The sequence below is a fragment of the Rutidosis leptorrhynchoides genome, chromosome 7 (genome assembly GCF_046630445.1).
Source record: "Rutidosis leptorrhynchoides isolate AG116_Rl617_1_P2 chromosome 7, CSIRO_AGI_Rlap_v1, whole genome shotgun sequence".
Taxonomy (NCBI): domain Eukaryota; kingdom Viridiplantae; phylum Streptophyta; class Magnoliopsida; order Asterales; family Asteraceae; genus Rutidosis; species Rutidosis leptorrhynchoides.
In genome coordinates, this window is record NC_092339.1 from 362,755,618 (window position 1) to 362,775,656 (window position 20,039).

Consider the following 20,039-nt stretch of genomic DNA (forward strand, 5'->3'; position numbering starts at 1 on the left):
TAACCCATACCATCTGGTCCATCTCCCATAAGCCATAACCCTTGTAACAAAAACTCAACAAGCTTTATATTCTATTTTTTATATTTTTTATTTTCTTTGGTAACGCGTGTGTTTCTGGTCCAGCAAACATGACTCTAAAATACTCGTAAATGGTAATTTGGAACTGGGGATTTTCCTGATCCTAGTAGTTTTTTAAAAACAAATTAGAAACCCACCATAACTGAAACTTCATACTCACCGGGGGATATGTAGTTGTTGAAACTTTATTCCCTGCAAGAAATGCTTACACTTGCAGACGGTGAAGGATTACCTGAAAAAAGCAAACAAAGAGCACGACTACACAAGCAATATCAATGGAACTGAAACGTTTTATTGATGAACAAGCAACGAGATGATTAAAATAAAAAACGGGGGACAGGGGATGGCATTTAAAAGGCACAAATAATAAAAAAAAAAAAAAAAATGTCTCAATGTGTACTTTCAGGAGAATGGTGATGTATCCGATTAAGATTTACTGACCCAAACTCAATTGACTCTCTTGGCATCACTGCCACCTCAGCAGTTGCCACATCAGATAAAACACCACCACCACCACCGCCATTCTTCTCATCATTAGTAGTCTCTGCTGGCATCACTGCCACGTCAGCAGATGGTGCAACACTCTCTTCGACTGCAACCATAGTTATATCAGGTTCTTCTTCATCTTGCTTTACAACAGAACGATCCACCTCTATATCCATCTGTTCCTCAGTTTTGGCTGACTCAGCAACCGCATTGGCTTCGGTATCAACCGCATTGGCTTCGATATCCAGCTTTTGAATCGTTGGTTCATCAATTTCTTTGGTAACCACCATAACCATGCCGTCAACAAACTCGGGGCCCGCCGTCGGTTCGTTCATCGAATAAAGCTCGTCCTTTTGCTTCTTGTAAAGAAGCATCGCTTTCTGCAAAGACAAAAATAATTACATTATAATCTAAGACTTGTGTATATATTTGTATCAAACTCATACTGATCCAATAATACATTACATATAATAAAAAAATTTATGAATAAAAAAATTTAATCTTGAAGAAAATTAAAACCTGGAAAACGGAATCGTTAGAGGCAGTAAATAGTGAAACACTGTCTGTATCGTTGGCTTCTACACCCTCCTGCTATAAAAAGGTAATATTTTAGTCCATTCATTCAACTGACAAACTTATCGTTAAATTATACAAACATAATTGTACCTCAAAAAACAAAATCTTGTAGTCAAATTCATCTGACACGTGTTCCTGATCTAAATCCATCATACTTGTGCACTGGTCATAAAGCTTAGTTTGAGTAAGATCTCGAGACACATCAACCCTAGAAAGATAAGCTTTTGACATAAGGACATTATTGTCCATTTTTACAGGCTCAAAGATTTGAGCAGGGCTTATAGAGGCTTTCTGAGCTTCAAGAGCACTTTTTGTTTCAAGATTCAAACTTTCTGCCTGAATATCCAATTGGTTCTGCTCACTCTCATCGGGCTGGCCCATCGTTGGCCCATCTTGAGTGGGACCCGATTGCACATCAAATCTTGGTCCAGCATTTTGGCCCTTCCACATCTCACCACTTTGATCCCACCCTTGGTTATTATTCATTTGGGTCCTACGGTCCCACTCGACCCTACCATACTCATCACCAAACACACCATTATTATTACCATCCCAACCATGCATTGGTGGTCGACCATGATCGGGAAGATGGTAAGGCAAACCCGGGTTTAGTTTCATTGGCGGTCGACCAAACATCGGTGTCGGAAATTGTTGCATTAGTGGATGAAACATTGGCGGTGGAACATGCGGGAACTGCATGTAACCACTGTTCGCCATTGGAGAAGGCCAGTTCGGGACGTTTTTCCAATTGTTTTGACTTCTTCCCATGTTTGGGTCAACCATCCTTCGATGACGATTGTTTGACTTATTTCTGTCATCATCTGTAGACCCGAAAAACGGGCTATCAGAACGTGTTTTGAATGACGATGGAGACGGAGGTGGTAAAAGAGACTTTGGATTTCTCGTGTATGGTGACGAAACAGATATATTGTCGTTATCGGGTTGTGAGAATTCGGTATCGGGATCCTTAACAGTATCCTTGGACCCACCACTTTTCGGGCCGGGTTCGTAAAGGTCAAGACTTTTTCTAATATCGGGCCGGGTCAAGTTTCTTCGTTCGTTACTTGTTGATGATGGAGATTTATCAACTTGCGGAGATGATCGAGAGTCGGGCCTAGAGTAATTTTCATCTTTAGGAGCAACTTTTTTATCCGATTGTCCAGGGGCAGAATCGTAATTTCTACTAGAGTGAGCATTAGGCCGAGTTTGATCTTCATATGTATAATCTCGATACTTGGCTTCTTCCTGCTTTGAACCCCTAAACAATGCAATTTCGTTTTTTTTTTTTTATTATTCAGAAATCGGGAGTAAGAAATTAAATTAATTTAAATTAAAAAAACAAAAAAAACCTGTAATGATCTCTTGCAGGATAGGAACTAGCACCAGGTGAACTCCTACGACGGCTAACTTCCGGATCCGTATAGCGAGAACCGGGTCTGCCCCGTTCGGAAACCGGGTCAACTTTAGAACTAGATCTTTTATCCGATTCAGGACGTTGATCCTTACGTGATCTATACTCGCTAGACTCGTCTTTATCATTACCTCGTCTCCTATCCTTATCCTTTTCATCTTTATATCTAGTAACTCGATCATCATAAATCGGGCTTCTATCCCGATTACTTGTATTCCTATCATCCCTCAAACGCTTGGTCTCGGGCTCAAGAACATAATCTCTTGAACTATACTTTGAATCCCGGGCCCGTTTCTCTCTATCATAATCATCTCGGTTTCTTACATCCCGGTGCTTATCTTCCTTATGTTTATAATGATCTCTATCATCATCTTGCTTCCGTTTTCCATCCCTAATCCTTTCATCTTTATCACCATATTTCTCATCTTTATATTTATTATCTCTGTCTTTATCTTTATCACCATCTTCATTGTACTTATCTTCACGGTATTTTAATTTATCATCTCGGTGTTTGTTATATCTATCACTTTCTCCTCGGTGCTTAACGTCCCTGTTCTTTCTATCACGTTCACCGTCTTCGTTGTGTTTTTCGCCCCTTTGTCGGGGTTCTTTATAATCAGCATCTGTGACAATGTCTACATATTCTTCGTTTTTGTGTTTTTCAGAACGGTCTGTTCTAGAAGACAAACGTCTATCATCGGTTTCTTTATAATTGTCATCTGTGATAATGTCTACATATTCTTCATTTTTGTGTCTTTCATCTTTGGAACGTTCTGTTCTAGAAGACGGGCGTTTCACGTCGGTTTCTTTCACGTCATCTTGATATTTATTATCTTTGTCGTTAGAACCTTCTCGTCTTCTTCTCACCCTTTTCTCAAGCTCCTTTTCTAACTCAGGGTTTCGTAACTCTTGTTCTATTGGCCAATCTGGTTAAAAATGCATATAGAACAAACAGATATCAGATAAGTTATTTGTATGACCCCATAAAAGAGTAGTAAAAAAAACAAAAACAAGCACACACACACACACACGCCAATAATGAAAAGAAAAAAAACAAGTGCCAACTTAACACAAACATGTCAAGAATCCAAAAAAATTAATGTCTTCAAAGACAAGCCAAGTTGTTCATACACCAAAATAAAAATAGCATCCACTAGACATAGCACTTCTTATAAAAATAGGCTTGCAATAAACAGTAAATGGAATTAAAAATCTTGACTCTGCCAATGTCCACGTACATTATTCTGGCATAATTCAATTTCCAAATTGAAGTTATCAACACGTTTACATACCCTTTAGTCTACATTAACTAACCCTTATACCATACTATTATATCATATAGTATCATGTGTATATCTATGGAGAGTAAAGGGGACAAAAGACGATTATCATATGATGTGTATTTTTCTATAGAAGTCGTAAAAGGAGGCTGAAGTTATAAGTACGAAGACATAGTAATGAACCTGGAAGTATGTGATGAAAAATAGTTACAGGTGCCAACTGTACACTAATTACTCTCCTATTATTTAGTCATGAGTATGACTAAGCTCACAAAGGGTACAAGACATAGTAATGAAGACATATGATGTGTATTTTTCTATAGAAGTCGTAAAAGGAGGCTGAAGTTATAAGTACGAAGACATAGTAATGAACCTGGAAGTATGTGATGAAAAATAGTTACAGGTGCCAACTGTACACTAATTACTCTCCTATTATTTAGTCATGAGTATGACTAAGCTCACAAAGGGTACAAGACAATATACGCCCAAGTATATTTCTATTTAACAGATGAAAGTAGAAAGAGCCTAGATGAGAAGGTGAATGTATAATAAGGCCCCTTATAATTTAAAGTGGAAAGTGAAACTTCTTGGATATGTATCCAACTTGAGATATATAGCTTGGACTTGAAAACTAGTTTTGATGTACAAAAGTTTTGTACCCTATGCTGTTGTACACATTTGAACTCCTATAACTTGTAAACCCTTATCAAGTCACCGCTTATGTTTGCATTGCAACTTATATGGCTGCAACATCATCACAGTGTTTTAAAAAGCTGAAAATTTACCATTTACTTAAAAAGAAGCTCACCAGATACATACAATAGCAATGAAATGAAACATTATACATTGAAAAGTAATCTTTTTTAAGCCCAAAATTGGATAGATTTCCATGGAGTTTGGCAAACCAACCAAACAAGGTGAAACTCCTAGAGTCCTCGGGTGTTAATAGAAAACAAAAGGGGTGGATAATTAATAATAATGCTAGCCATAGAATATTGCAGCATTGGTAAAGTTAAAACGCTAATTAAGCAATTCTACATAATCAAAATTCATGGGAATTAGATATATTGTTATAAAGCTGAAGATCTGCTATGCATTAAAAGGCAGGAGTTAGGCACCAAATAGCCAACATCCAAAAAAAAACTCGTAGGTAGTAAAAATGTCAATGCCGGCAACACAATGATGAACAATTATTATAAGATGGTATGCCCCAAAAGGTTAGCACTATATGATGGTATGTCTATTACTCTTACTTCAAAATAAATTACCAGTCAGTCACTATATCCTCAGGTCTGGAAGCCCCTTAAACAACAACCATGCATCATACTAACAGTTAACACATACAAAAACTTGTACTTTTTATAATTCAGGTACAGGTTCAGCAAAAGCAATTATGAGATATACACTTGAAGGTAGTAACTAAAGAATAAGACACCATTGTTACAAGCTTCTACTGCAATATAAAATATGTCTTCATGTATATAAATATATACCAAAAAACATTACTTTACTTACCAGTGATTTCTTTTCCTCTTTTGCTGGACTGATTCTCACCTTGCTTGAGTAATCCATCAACCTCAACTTTATCAGAATGCCCTTTCCTTCCTCTATCAGAACTACGATCCTTATCCTTCGAATCCTTAATCTCTTTATACAAACTCTCGTTTCTACCAGATTCTTTCTCAGACTTCCGTTTTTCGCTTCGATTACTAGCACTTCCACTCTTAATCTCATCCACAACAACCACACTATCACTCTCATGTCTCCTACTACTACCACCACCACTCTTATTCTTCAATTCACTCGAACCTTTCGATTTCGAAACCTCCTTATGATCAACATTCACAACTACATCACTACTTCCACCATTCCATCTATCACTACCACCATGATTCTTATCAGATACAACAACATCACCATTCACATGACTAATTAACACATCCTTATTATGCTTCCTTTTCTCACTTGAAACCCTAACTGAAACAATATCTTCTTTACCACCATTACTACTCCTTTCCTTCGTTTTCACATCATCATCGGAGCCGGAATACTCTCTCGCCGTTGACGATGAAGTATGTTTACTACTTTGCTTATGCGATTTGCTTCTCGAACTTCGAGGCATGATAAACGAACGCAGAAATCCGTTTTTGAAAAAAATCGAATTTCAAAACCCTAACTTTCGTGCGTAAAACGACTTAGGTATATCCGTCGTCGGTTGGTGAATTAAAACCCTAATTGATGAAATTTGAAGTGTGAATTCGGACTATTGACTGAGAATTCGATTAATTGAATTCCGATCGATTGCAGAAATCGACGGTGAGATGCGGAGCGGGGGAGGGGCGGCGAATGAGAAACAAATACGATTGGAATCTGGGAAAAAAAATTTGAGAGATGAGGGATGCGTTTGTTTTAAGGGTACATGTATATTAGTGGTATAATCGACAATAATCGATTTATTATTTTTATGGACCAAAATACCCTTTATAATATACTATGTAGTACTACGTGTTTATTAGTTTTGTCGTTAAAGTGAATATAATTCTACAATTTATTTATATTCGTTGCTTAAAAAAAAAAAAAAAATCGGTACGTACAAGTCTTGTACACCTTATCAACATCTCTTAAAGCTCAACCTAGAAAAGTTATAAATTAAAAGATAACGAAACCTCCCTATGTCTCAAAACAAAATTTCATCCATTTTGTTTGTCCCAAAAATACTCTCATTTACTCTATATAACAATTAAAAATCACTAGAATTTCAATACATTTATTGTCCCTTACTCTCGATCCCAGTGTCTTGTGAAGTTGTTTCTTTTTCGAGTTTCTGGTTTTGTTTACTCCGGTGGGGGTGGCAGCCGCCAGACTTTTGGTTTCCTCGTCGGAGTTTTCTCATATCCGATTCTCCCCTATTCTACAACCATGGACATGATCCATTAGATATCTGGTTTTTCGATGATGGTGGTGCTGGTCTTTTGTATTCAGAGTCCTTTTTTCAGGTGGTTTGCTACTGTGGTCGACGGTTTTTTTCGGCCGGAATGTTGTTGGTGGTCTTCCTTAACGCTTTGGTCCCTTGAAGATGGTTGGCTTTGCATTATGACTGTTGCTTACGGTTATTCTGGTCGGAATCGAGCGATTTTTCATTTTAATGGTTAATGTTACTCTTATTGTCCTTTATTTTTTTTGTTTTAGTGCATTTGATATTTAGGTTTTCATGTTTTATATGTTAGACAGTTCGTTGTTTCTAGTGATGCGTGTTTCCACTTTGTTAGTGGGACCGTTCGTTCAGGACTTGATTTCGTGTCGTTATTATTGCCTTGATTTGGATTTTCTTGTATCGAGTATACTTGTTGATTTTCGAATCCGTTATATTTAATTAAGCTTTTTTTTTTTTAAATGTTAATTGTAACAAAGTTATGGTCATGTTTTTTTATTTTTTAGGTAGTTGGTATTTGAAGTATGCGATGCACTTTAAAATATTACTCGTAACCTTCTACAGTTACACCTTATCAAATTACAACGGTTGTAAAACCCTAAAGTTATAATTTTGCATTTTTGTAAAGTTCTATGCAAACGCAATATAATAATAACTAGATATATGTCTGGTCGTGCGTTACTGCAGCTAAATCATGGTCGTAAGTAGGGTGTTTACATATTTACTTACAATAAATATAATATAATGTGAATAACTTTAATTACTTAATTAAATTACACGAATAAGCAGACCGGGTTTTACCCGTGACAGATTTTTCATACCTGTGACCTGCCTGTGACCCGCTAAAAGGTATAAATTTTTACCCGTACCCGAGTCTGCAGGTAGAATTTTATGATTATACTCGCCCATTACGAAGCGAGTACCTGCGGGCCGCTATTTTTTTTTTCCCCCATTGTCATCCATAAGTTTGAGGATTAGTTCATCATATTGAGTTACTTAAATGTCGTAGGATATTTATTCGATTTATGGAGGGATCATGGGGAGGTTTTACTGACCTGTATTTTAGGATTTCGGCTCACTCCACCAGACCCTTGTAATGGTTTAAGTATCGGGTCTGTGTAATGTGCTTCGAGCTTTCGTTCGAAAGTGCGTGTTGCGTGGGTCGGTCATTTCCCGTTAGTAATTCCAAATAATTTGCTTTAAAAAAAAAAGCAAAAAAAAAAAAAAAACTAAGGGTTAGTTAACCGAAATTTGTAGACTCAAATACTATATCAGTAAACTCGAAGGGGCTAAATTGTAATTTTCCTAAACAGTTTTTTTATATTCCAAGTGACGTGGCCAAAACTATGTCGCATGTATTTATGCTTCTGCCTTCTAGTGAGGTTCTTTTCTGTGTTTTTCCATCTGTATCTGTATTCTGTATTCTGTATTCTGTATATCTGTATATATATAATATATGCTCCTAATACTGTAATAGAGTAATATATACATAAGCATTCACAATTGATTAAAGTGAGAAAAGTTGGAATGAGGGATTTAATGGCTGATTTTTTCAGAAACTGGCCAAGAAAAACAGCAGAATTTATCATTTTTATAATAAATTCATTAGTTTTCTTAATTTTGGATTTATTGGATTTCATAATGTGCATTTTCTTCAGATATATTGATAAGTTCTTGGAGGGTGAAACCACCCCATGTTATTGTCAAAGTCAAAGTCAAATTAAAAGAAAAGATTTTGAAGAGAAACAGATTGGAAATTCAGTTACTTTGTATGGGAGAAAAAATGTGTTTAGAGAAATGGGTTTTTTTGGAATTAAAATTTTATGGAAATTTGATGAAGGTTACAAAAAAACAGGAGTTGATCATTTAAAGAAAACCAGATGGTCTGATTGTGGGTGTGAATCTTGTGTCTCTTGGATGAAATTTGATGGTGATCATAAGCTTCATGTTGTTGTTAAAGAACCATCAAAAGGTGCAATTGTTAGTTTTAATTATTACATTGTCTGATTTGATGCTTTAATATACACTTGATTTTTGTGGAGTTGGATGAAAACTTGCAGTTTGACTTTTGGGTGTCAAACACTGTAACAAGATTTTCACTTTATAGGACTTACTACTATTCTACTAAGATCAAGATAACTTGTGTAACTTTTTTGATTAATTGAAGATTTTTGCTACTTATTTACAAATATTTGTGGATAAGGTATTTGGTTCCTGTAAATTACATGGTGTACTTCAGAGCTGGACTTTGACTTTTTTAGTTCATTGCTCTCCAACTAAAAATTAATAACTAAATTCAGATTTATATAGTTAAGTAGTACCAAAGTATGGACAGGATTAATGTTTAATGTTAACTTGTCTAGAGCAATTATGCATTTGGTAACCCAAATTTCGTTGGTTCATTTGAAACTTTGATCCCAGAGAATTATATTGTTTCTAATGATTTTTTCAGGAAATCAAGATTTTGATAACACACCGACAGAAAATGTGATATTTCTACATGGGTTTATGTCATCTTCTTTGCTTTGGACCGAAACGATGTTCCCTCAACTGGCTAGTAGTAAATACAGACTATTTGCTGTTGACCTTTTGGGATTTGGAAATAGTCCAAAGCCGAAAGACTGTCTCTACACTTTAAACGACCACTTGGAAATGGTCGAGAAATCAGTTATTCGTGAATACAACTTGAATTCGTTCCATTTGGTTGCACACTCCATGGGTTGTATGATTGCTATCGCGTTAGCCGCAAAGCATCCGAACAAACTTAAATCAATCACTCTAATTGCCCCTGTAAGTTCCTTCATACAGTCAAGAAAATTGGAGTCTAAAAGTCCACTTTAAACCGTCACATTCAAGTTTTTAAAAATCGTCATTCTGGGTCGGGGAGTACTTAGTCGGGACTTTTAGAGGAGTACTCGGCAAGTCGGGACGAATGCTGATTAAGTTTGACCTTGACAGATTTTGACCGAGTTTTGACCAATTTTCCAAGTAATCCCAAGTTTTGACCGAGTATGACCGTTTTTGACCAAGTTTTTCTGAGTTTGACCGAGTACTCCCCCATCTACAAAAAACGTGTTCTACAACACTGGTCACAATTTTTTTAGTTCTGGTTTCGTTCAATCTGCTTTATACAGATTGAGGTGACTGTTGGTTCGATCTGTTCTATCAAAGAACATTTATTCTTAGTTTAAAGGTTTATTTGATTTAATTGATTTAATATTTCATTTGCAGCCTTACTTTATAGCGTCTGAAGAAGAAGATGCAAGTGAAATAGCATTGAAAAAACTTGCATATAAGAGTTTATGGCCACCATTATTGTTCGGTGCATCATTCATGACGTGGTACGAGCATTTGGGCAGATGTGTGTGTTTTATTGTGTGCCGTAACCACAGAACTTGGGAAAAGATCTTGCAGCTAGTTACGCGAAAAAGGTACAACTCAAGCTTTCAATATATTGTTCAAATGATTTCATCGAGCCAACTCGAGAACTAAACCATAATATCTGAACCCAAAGAGATAAAACCACCTCGTTTAACCTGAAACTAACCCAATAAAAATGTTTGCTTTTACACAAAGCCAACAACCCAAAACCAACTAGCTAAACTGAAATCTACTTGTCAAATGAGTTGATCTAAAAAGGTTATGCGTAACAAGGTTGTAAAAAATAGCGGGGTACTCAGATTTTGACCAAATTTGAATTTGACCAAATTTGACCGAGTTTTGACCAATTTGACCGAGTTTTGACCAATTTGACCGAGTTTCCCCAAGTTTTGACTGAGTACTCCCCAAGTTTCAAAAACCAAGTAAATCCGAAATCTGCAACACTAATGCAGATTGTGCCCAATTTGGATATTTTGACCCGTCAACCCATTTATCAAATTATAGCTGGTTTGGGTTGGATATTTTTGACCCACCATCCTGAACCGCCAACCAAACCTAAATTACCACCCTACATGTAAACAAGTAGTTGAATAGGAGAAGTACTACATGTTTGTTTTTGAATTTAAGCATATAAAGTGGTACTAAACAGCTGGTCACTATCTGCAGGAAGCTACATTTTCAAGTGATAGACTTGACCAGACACACGCACCATTCGGCTTGGCACACAATGCACAACGTACTATGTGGTGGAGCCAAGATGATGGACTCATGTCTAGAAATATTGAGACAGAGTCGAGCACGGGTCATAGTGGTTCAAGGCTCTCGAGACAAGGTGGTGCCAGTTGAATGCAGCAACAATATTAAAGTTAAAGTTCCTGATGCAACGGTTAAGATCGTAACAGGTGCTACTCATAATACAGTGATAATTGGAAGAGAAAAAGAGTTTGCTGCTGAGTTGGAACTTATATGGGACACTGTAATTGATTCCAAAGAGTAGTAGCATCAGAGCTAAATTTTCAAAGTCAGTGTCTTGAACGGACTTCGATCGTGAACGCTGTCCGAAAGTGACGAAATGTCAATTTCGGCGTTCTGATTAAGCTTGAAAAGCAAAAAAGCTGCCCATCTATTTGCTCTAAGTTGATTAAGTGGTTTTCAGGAATGTATTGAATCTGTTAGTTTACTTTATTTGTGTTTATTGTTGGTTCAACGATATAATAGTTGTCCTGTTACAAACTGGGTCCACCTCTTATAAACCAAAAGCTAGCTATCAACCTTAATAACAAACATAAGGTTTTATTATAACAATAAACATAAACCCCACCCTTCATCTAAAATTTTCACTTTTCATTAACAACTTATACAACTCATTTCAATAACACCCATAAGGCCATAATGCAAAATCTTTATATTCCTTCATGTTTGTCAATTTTAGGATAAAATGCCAAATATAACTATAAAGTCACCCGAAATCAAAAAACAAAAGCACTATATATGAGCCATTCATAAATATCAAATATCATATAAAAAAGGAGCAAAAAGATTGCAGTAATATAACTTTTAGTTATAGAAATCAAAAAACAAATGCACTATATCATATCAAAAAAGAACAAATAGATTCGAGTGAATCGGGAACCAAAGTTCTGGCGAATACTGAATCAAAGGTAAACACATTAATTGGATATTGAAATATACTTGTGACGCAAAGCCATGTATATCTTCTTTATCCATATGGACCATATATAGACATTGACATAGAAAACGACAATTAGAACTAAAATTAGATAATCTTAACAAGTATTACAGACACTACAATTACAATATTACATGACTCATAATCAACTTGAGATAGTAATTGCATATCACATAGAATGCATCAAACAGCGACAGCGAAGGTAAGATGTAGACATTCGTACGATCAAACCCCTACAAAACGGTAGAGAAACTGCTTCAACTATCATATATATTCAATTATTTGGGAGGTTGTCTTAAACATCATACTATCATAGAGCAACGAAATAACATAAACTAGACAACTTTTTGCTACGATCATCTTCAATGCACGATACATTTGATTAACAAACTATCACAATTCTCAACATTAAACCAGTAGCAACAAAATGTTGCAACATACAACTGTATGTATTTGATTTTCTAACCATATGCAACTTAGCCCTTGCTATATCAGATTATTTCTCCGATTATTAACACGAAAAGACAGAGATGAGCGACAAGGGAAGAAAAGTGCCAAACGCACATCAAATTTGTGTAGAGGGACCTTGATAAGGGTTTGCTATTCAATATTGTCTCGTTTTGATCAACTTACAGAACCATTGATGTCAATACAAAGACTAGAAATGTACACACAAAGGAGATCACCAAGAAGGCATGGTCTTCAAATGGAGTTTCTTTTTTACCTTGATACATCAGTCCAAGAACGCTCAGCAACATTACATAATTAGAAAGATGACGCCAAAAGTGTTTGCTGATAAAGGGTGCAGAGTCAGTCTCAACCCTAACATTAGCATTCTGAATCCTGACATGAATGATAAAACATAAACAAGTAAATCAGAATATGATGGCAATTGACTTGTTAACATATTAAATTCAGATATTACTCCGAATCCCTTATTTTATATGATAGATATAAACAAATAATATATGCTAGAACAATTGGAAATATTTGATTGATGAAAGAAAAAGTTCAGCAAGCAAACCAAAACTCGATTAGGTACAACTGATAAAATAATCGTAATCGTAATAATAATATAGTAAGGATTATTCTACAGTAAATAATGAAATTCATATAATTAAATACTCGGTATCCTTATAATAAAACAACATAACTGATCAATAACAATATAATGAAATATGACATTATCATCGATTAATCGATTTACAAATATATATAATCGCCAGCAGAAACAACGAAAACTACAATCAGACGTCCATTGCCAACGAAGCATTGCTTCAACGGCATCCCTTTACCTTGTGTGTTGGGGCTGGGGGTTAGTTCATGGGTTTGAGCCTCGCTCTGCCCATCCTATTAATTAATCTGCCCGAAATATGGATATCCAGATTAACCCTAGGGGTTTTCTCCCGGATCCATTCAGGATTCAAACCCGTTCCGCCTGCCCCTCGGGATGGTTAAAGGATCGGGCTTCTGTAATGCGATTCGGGTTTCTTCCCGAACGCGTGTGTGTGCAAATGAGTGTCGTTGAAATAAATGATACATTGATGCAAATTTGCAGTTCAAAAAAAACAATCAGACGTCCATTCAAAAGCAGTTCAATGAAGACATACAACAAATATTATATATCTATACATACATATACATATGTACATATACATTCTAACAATATACATATGATTAAAGATATAACAATAAATACAGAAGACTCACATAGGAGTAGATTCATTCGTAACAGAAATCGTAACTGCTTTGCCGCCGTCCATCGACCGGATTTGTTGCAGAAGTTACTCTTTGAAGTCGGTGGTAAAATATATAAACGGTGAAAGGTAATTGGTTTATGAGCCACAATTTTTCTTTTAATTGCTCCCATACCCTTCAATATATTAAAAATTAATCGACATTGTATCCTCAACTTCCATTTATTACATGTTTGACCCATACTAGTTATGTACTGACAAAACCTAACAAACCCTTACAAACTTAACTTTTTTTTTTTTTTTTTAAGCTAGTAAACTCTTATATGAACGAGCACATTGGCTCCCCATAGAAGGTAAAACTGAGTAATCAAGCCCCCCGAGTTATGTTTTTTTTTTCAATTAGCAAACACGGATAAGAAAATTCTATCTATGTATTAAACAAGGTAGGTAACCTCAAGTTGTGCTGGAAGAACATTTGTTAAATTTGATAGACAAAAAGGATTGTGGACCAAGTTATGATGAATACCGAATTGAGAATATGAATCATAGCTAAACACATTCATCGGACTTTATCCGTATCACCTTGTTTATCCATATAATTATATAAACATAGACACAAAAAACAATAGTTAGAACTAGTATGTGTTAACAAACATACTCATAATGTTTGGTTGAGTGAATGGATCTATTCTTTAGAAATCATCTTCCTTTAGTTAAACACATTAATTGAATTGAAGTTGATCAAAGCGTAATTCAGGTGATTAGATGACTTTAGTGTTGGAGATATGGAGAACTTTAAACAATTAGAGGGAAGATTCCAGGAAACTCACACGAAGCTTCCACGAAGTTGTTAGGAAACTCACATGTAACTTCCACGAAGTTGTTAGGAAACTCACATGTAGCTTCCACGAAGTTGTGAGGAAATTCACATGTAGCTTCCACGAAGCTGTCAGGAAACTCACATGTAGCCTCCATGAAGCTGTCAGGAAACTCACATGAAGCTTCACGAAATTGTTTTTAGCTTACTCCTTAAACCATTCTATAAATAGACCCTCTTGTAACTCATTGTAAACACACCACAAATATTCAGTAAATACATTCTCTAGTTGGTCCGTGGACTAAAGCAATCACAACGATTGCATATAATCACGTTATCTCTTGTGTCGATTTACATTTCTTGCATTTATAATCTTTCGTTCATTAAGTGGGTTAGTAATCTTGTAGAATTACTATCGGTGAGTGATCTTGTTGAATCACTTGCGCTGTTTTAGGTCCTAATATCCTTACAACTGGTATCAGAGCACAAGGTTTCTTTAAGGGAACGATGGCGGAAGATGGAAAGTTTAGAATCGACCGATTCGATGGGAGAGACTTTGGATTTTGGAAGATGCAAATTGAAGATTACTTGTATCAAAAGAAGCTACATCAACCTCTGTTAGAGACCAAGCCCGAAAGCATGAGCGATGCCGATTGGACGCTTTTGGATCGTCAAGCTTTGGGTGCGATTCGTCTTTCACTTGCTAAGAACGTTGCATACAACGTTGTGAATGAGAAGACGACGTTTGCTTGCTTGAAAGCACTCTCTAACATGTATGAGAAACCTACCGCTTCTAATAAGGTTTTTCTCATGCGACAATTGTTCAATACGAAGATGAAGGAAGGTACGAGTGCAACGGATCATATCAACGAGTTCAACAACATCATATCGAGGTTAGCATCGATAGATATTGTGTTTGATGATGAGTTAAAGGCACTAATCTTGCTTTCATCATTACCAGAAAGTTGGTCGGGTACGGTTACCGCAGTTAGTAGCTCTACGGGAACTACTAAGCTAGCGTTTGAAGGAATAGGGGATTTGATTCTTGGTGAAGATACTCGTAGGAGAAACTCGGGGGAATCAACATCCGGTTTCTTGTTAAGTACCGACAACCGTGGTAGAAAATTTGATCGTGGTGAGAAGAAGGGTAGAAAGAAGTCTAAGAAGAGGTATCCATCGAAAGATAGAAGTGAAGCTGTTTGTTGGGGTTGCAATCAAAAAGGACACTTTCAAAGGAATTGTAAAAATGGTCCGGCGAAAGGTGTGAACTTGACCGAGGAAGAAAGTGATGATGCACTTTTATGTAGTGTTGAAAATTCTATGGAGTCTTGGATTTTGGATTCGGGAGCTTCGTTTCATGCTACTCATGTCAAAAGCATGATGAAGAATTTTCGTTCATATCATGGCAAGGTGACATTGGCGGACGACAAATAACTCAATATAGAGGGCATTGGAGATGTTGTATTGAAGACTACTCTTGGCTCTAATTGGACCTTGAAAAACGTAAGGTACATTCCTAAATTAAAAAGGAAACTTATTTCAGTTGGGCAATTAGATGATGAAGGTAACGCGGTTACTTTTGAAAACTGCCAATGGAAGGTGATTAAGGGTAGTTGTATTGTGGCTCGTGGACATAAAAAGGGAACTCTTTATATGGTTGAAGTGTTTGATGAAGACACGGTGGTTGCTACGGTGAATGTTGAATCCGAATCAACTCTATGGCACCGAAGGCTCGGGCATATGAGTGAAAAAGGTATGAAGATGCTCGTTTCGAGTAGGAGGATTCCAGATTTAAAAAGGGTAGAACTTGGGTTTTGCGAACCATGTGTCTGTGGGAAGCAAAAGAAGGTGACTTTTAGGAAATCGGGGAATGCACCTAAGTTGAAAAAAATTGGAGCTTGTTCATATGGATGTATTTGGTCCAACGAATGTAGAATCACATGGAGGTTCTCACTATTATGTCACCTTCATTGACGACTCCAATCGAAAGGTATGGGTTTATTTTCTTAAAGCTAAATCCAATGTATTTGATACTTTTGTGAAGTGGAAAGCTATGGTAGAAAATGAGACTAATTTGAAAGTCAAGTGCTTGAAGTCGGATAATGGAGGGGAATATGGTAGTCTTGAGTTTAAAGACCATTGTGCAAAGCTTGGTATTAGAATGTTGAAAACGGTACCGGAGACACCACAACACAATGGGGTCACCGAACGTATGAATCGTACGTTAAATGAAAGGGCAAAGAGTATGATACTACATGCCGGTTTGCCTAAAATGTTTTGGGCGGATGCGGTTAACACGGCGGCTTATTTGATAAATAGGGGACCCTCAACACCGTTGGGTTTCTGAATTCCTGAGGAAGAATGACATGGTAAGAAGGTGAGTTATGGTCATCTTAGGATCTTTGGGTGTAATGCATATGTGAAGACCAAAGATGCGGATAGAGACAAGCTTGAAGCTAAGTCAAAGAAGTGTATTTTCATAGGCTACGGGTCGGATGAAATGGGTTATCATTGTTGGGATAACGAGGCTAGAAAAGTAATGTAACGACCCGGAATTTTCCGATCGTTCTATACTTATGAGATTAATATTTACATAAATTAAACCTTACCAACATGATAAGCAATCCAAACTGTTGAGACTTATATTTTTGAAAAGAGTTTTACACAACGTTTGACCGTCCAATTTGACCGATGATATCACAAACTATATAACACATGATAATTATACGATTATGTATATGTACATATCTATACATATTTAACATGATTTTAGGATGGTTTAACATTTCATTGTGAACTAACAACAATGAGTTATAAGTATATTTTGAGACCACTAACTTAAGTTTTCAAAACGATAACTATATGTAACGTTCTTTGACATATATACTTACAATCTATAATGTGTTGTGATTTATGTCACCAATATGATTTAAGTGTAATAGGATTAATTTGTAACCAAAATAATCTTGATAAATATCGAACAAGTTTGGGGAAGTGTGGAGTGCACACTTGTTTGAACTTATATTGATTATGACGGGGGTTCGGGGGCAGCGCCCCCGATAAGCGGGGTCCAAGGGGTGGCAACCCCTGGCGGGGTCCAAGGGGCAGAGCCCCTGGCTGGGGTAACATTGCTTTATTAAAAATGTCTTAAAATTTTATTTTTGGCCCGGTTGGACCCAAAATAAAAGCCCGATTTTGAGCTTCTTTTATCATATCATACCCATCATCTATACGTATTTACTATTGGTAAATACACACCAAATCAATATCCTTATCAGCCTTAGATCTGTCCTAGATAAGAGGGAATCTTATTTGTAAGCTAGCATACATTATTACTCAAAAATTCAACACAATAATTTGTCCTTATTCCCTCAACAACCAGACTGTCCTATAAGTATCACCATCACCTTGGTTTTTCATTTCATTCTTACAACCATCTTTCTCTAACCAAAATCACACTCTTAGGAACTCTAAGTGTTCTTCACAATCTCAGCAAATACTCATGAAGAACTAGCTTCATGAACAACCTATAATCATCATAAGAAAGTTTGATCAAGATTATTTTCTATCTTTTCCATTAGCTTTATCCAAGTAACTTGAGGTAGTAACCTTATTCATAATCTTATTCGATTCATATTTATATAGCTATCTTATTTTGTGTTATAAAATTTTTAACAACAAGAACATAGTTTGAATGATTTCAAACCTGTTCGCAAACTAAATAGATCCTTCTAATTTGATTTTTAAAACACTTCAAAACCTGTAATATATCATATTATGACAAAATCAGATTAATCATATCTTGGCTAATTAACATAATATTTAATATATATTTACTTATGATTTGATTTTATATATTTCAGGACCACCCGTAAACAACACGAGAAGATTAATCATAAGACCTCATGATTGTACGCAACACGTCATCTGACAACACGGTACTTTATGTACGCAACCCGTCATTTGACAACATGGTACCATGGGTCGAGATTAATTCTGATCAATACGAATACGATGGGGTCTTTATTTATTTTATTGAGCAACTAATTGTGGACCATTAACAACAGACTGCTAACTACGGACTAAGAAAATATTAAAAGTATTATAAGTATATATATATATATGTAACGATTACTTAAAAAGAAAATATGTTGATATATTATATATATGGTTAGGTTCGTGATATCTATCGGAGACCAAGTCGTGATAAATACCTTCAAGGCAAAAGTGAGTATATAGTCCCACTTTTAAACTCTAAATATTTCGGGATGAGAATACATGCATTTTATGATTTACGTTATGGACACAAGTGATTAAAAATATATATTCTACGTTGATTTGTACCACTGGCATACTTCCCTGTAACTTGGTAACTACTATTTACATGAGGTATTGTAAACGCGAATCCTGTTGATAGATCTATCGGGCCTGACAACCCCAACCGGACTGGACGACCAGTATTCAACGGTTGCACAGTACTTCGTTTCGGTGACTACACTTGGTACGGTGTAGTAAGATTTCATAATAAAGGGAATATGCGACGTTGATTAAATGTTAAGTATGGTTATCAAGTGCTCAACAACTTAGAATATCTTTATTAAAACGTTTATATATGAAATCTTGTGGTCTATATTTATAACGCTGCTGGCATTAAACCTATATCTCACCAACTTTATGTTGACGTTTTAAGCATGTTTATTCTCAGGTGATAACTAAAAGCTTCCGCTGCAACATGTTGAATTTAAGCAAGATCTTGAGTATGCATATTTGTGTCAAAAATAAAACTGCATATCGAAGGATTTGTAATGTAAAATATGTTGGAAGTAGTATTGTTATTATCACATGTAAAGTTTGTAAGTCTAAGATTATCGCTAAACGATAATCATTATTATCTTGTTTAAACCTTGTATTTGTAATAAAAGTTATGGTTTGTATTGTAAAAACGAAACTGAAAAACGTCGCATATAGAGGTCAATACCTCGCAATGAAATCATATGTTATTGTATTCGTCCTTATGGTTAAGGTCGGGTTATGACAAGTAATTCGTTCTCGCGATGTTATTTTTGATGAAGATTCGGTCTATGGAAAACCGAAAACGGTGAGTCCTAAACCGGGTCATGTTACTTTTGACGATGTTTCTATTGATGATCTTGCAGGTTCTAGTAGGAATACGGGTAACAATGAATTGCCAATTAACGGTGAGGCGTCAGAAAATACTAATGATGGAAATGATTCGAAAAGCGGTGATGATTCCGAACATAGTGCGAGTTCTAGTGATGAGGAGGACACAGATGAAACTGGTCCAACCATTTCGGTTGCTCCTACACTAAAACGCTCGATTAGAGTGCCCAAACCTAATCCTAGGTATTCTCCATCAGCAAACTACTTGCTCTATACCGAGAATGGTGAACCCAAAAGTTACTTTGAGGCAAGGAAAACAAAAGAATCCATACCATGGGAGCTTGCCATGAAAGAAGAGATGGGGTCACTTGAGGGAAATTAAACTTGGTCACTAGTGAAGTTACCTCATGATAAAAGGGCGTTGCAAAATAAATGGGTGTATCGAATCAAGAATGAGTTAGATGGCAAGAAAAGGTACAAGGCTCGTTTGGTAGTCAAAGGCTTTCAACAAAAGGAAGGGGTTGACTACAAAGAGATATTTTCACCAGTAGTTAAAATGACTACTATCCG

The 20,039-nt window shown here is 36.1% G+C and overlaps 2 protein-coding genes and 1 long non-coding RNA gene across 3 annotated transcripts; 1 reads left to right on the forward strand and 2 right to left on the reverse strand.

The window, feature by feature from the left end:
• Positions 1-263: 263 nt before the first annotated feature.
• On the reverse strand, positions 264-6,118 carry LOC139860462 (uncharacterized). The gene is made up of 6 exons (XM_071849216.1): positions 5,347-6,118; positions 2,490-3,477; positions 1,231-2,398; positions 1,084-1,152; positions 479-944; positions 264-310 (listed from the first exon to the last, which is right to left on the reverse strand). Exons 1-6 carry the CDS (start codon positions 5,951-5,953, stop codon positions 264-266), a joined length of 3,345 nt encoding a protein of 1,114 aa, XP_071705317.1. The 5' UTR covers positions 5,954-6,118.
• A 2,042-nt stretch (positions 6,119-8,160) lies between these two features.
• On the forward strand, positions 8,161-11,351 carry LOC139858335 (probable lysophospholipase BODYGUARD 4). The gene is made up of 4 exons (XM_071847191.1): positions 8,161-8,735; positions 9,216-9,553; positions 9,995-10,194; positions 10,811-11,351. The coding sequence occupies exons 1-4, from the start codon at positions 8,291-8,293 to the stop codon at positions 11,139-11,141; spliced, it is 1,314 nt and encodes a 437-aa protein (XP_071703292.1). The 5' UTR covers positions 8,161-8,290; the 3' UTR covers positions 11,142-11,351.
• Positions 11,352-12,159: 808 nt separating this feature from the next.
• On the reverse strand, positions 12,160-13,674 carry LOC139858835 (uncharacterized). Its single transcript, XR_011763096.1, has 2 exons — positions 13,545-13,674; positions 12,160-12,677 (listed from the first exon to the last, which is right to left on the reverse strand). It is a non-coding gene; the product is annotated as an uncharacterized lncRNA (long non-coding RNA).
• Positions 13,675-20,039: the final 6,365 nt, after the last annotated feature.

What these genes read in the sequence shown, in the direction of transcription:
- LOC139858335 (XM_071847191.1), top strand. Translation starts at nt 8,291, where the DNA reads ATGAGGGATTTAATGGCTGATTTTTTCAGAAACTGGCCAAGAAAAACA. An exon ending in TGTTAAAGAACCATCAAAAG is followed by an intron (nt 8,736 to 9,215) that starts GTGCAATTGTTA and finishes TGATTTTTTCAG; the next exon opens with GAAATCAAGATTTTGATAAC. An exon ending in CAATCACTCTAATTGCCCCT is followed by an intron (nt 9,554 to 9,994) that starts GTAAGTTCCTTC and finishes TTTCATTTGCAG; the next exon opens with CCTTACTTTATAGCGTCTGA.
- LOC139860462 (XM_071849216.1), bottom strand. Translation starts at nt 5,953, where the DNA reads ATGCCTCGAAGTTCGAGAAGCAAATCGCATAAGCAAAGTAGTAAACAT. An exon ending in ACAAGATTTTGTTTTTTGAG is followed by an intron (nt 1,153 to 1,230) that starts GTACAATTATGT and finishes TTTTTATAGCAG; the next exon opens with GAGGGTGTAGAAGCCAACGA. An exon ending in ACATCACCATTCTCCTGAAA is followed by an intron (nt 311 to 478) that starts GTACACATTGAG and finishes TGCTTTTTTCAG; the next exon opens with GTAATCCTTCACCGTCTGCA.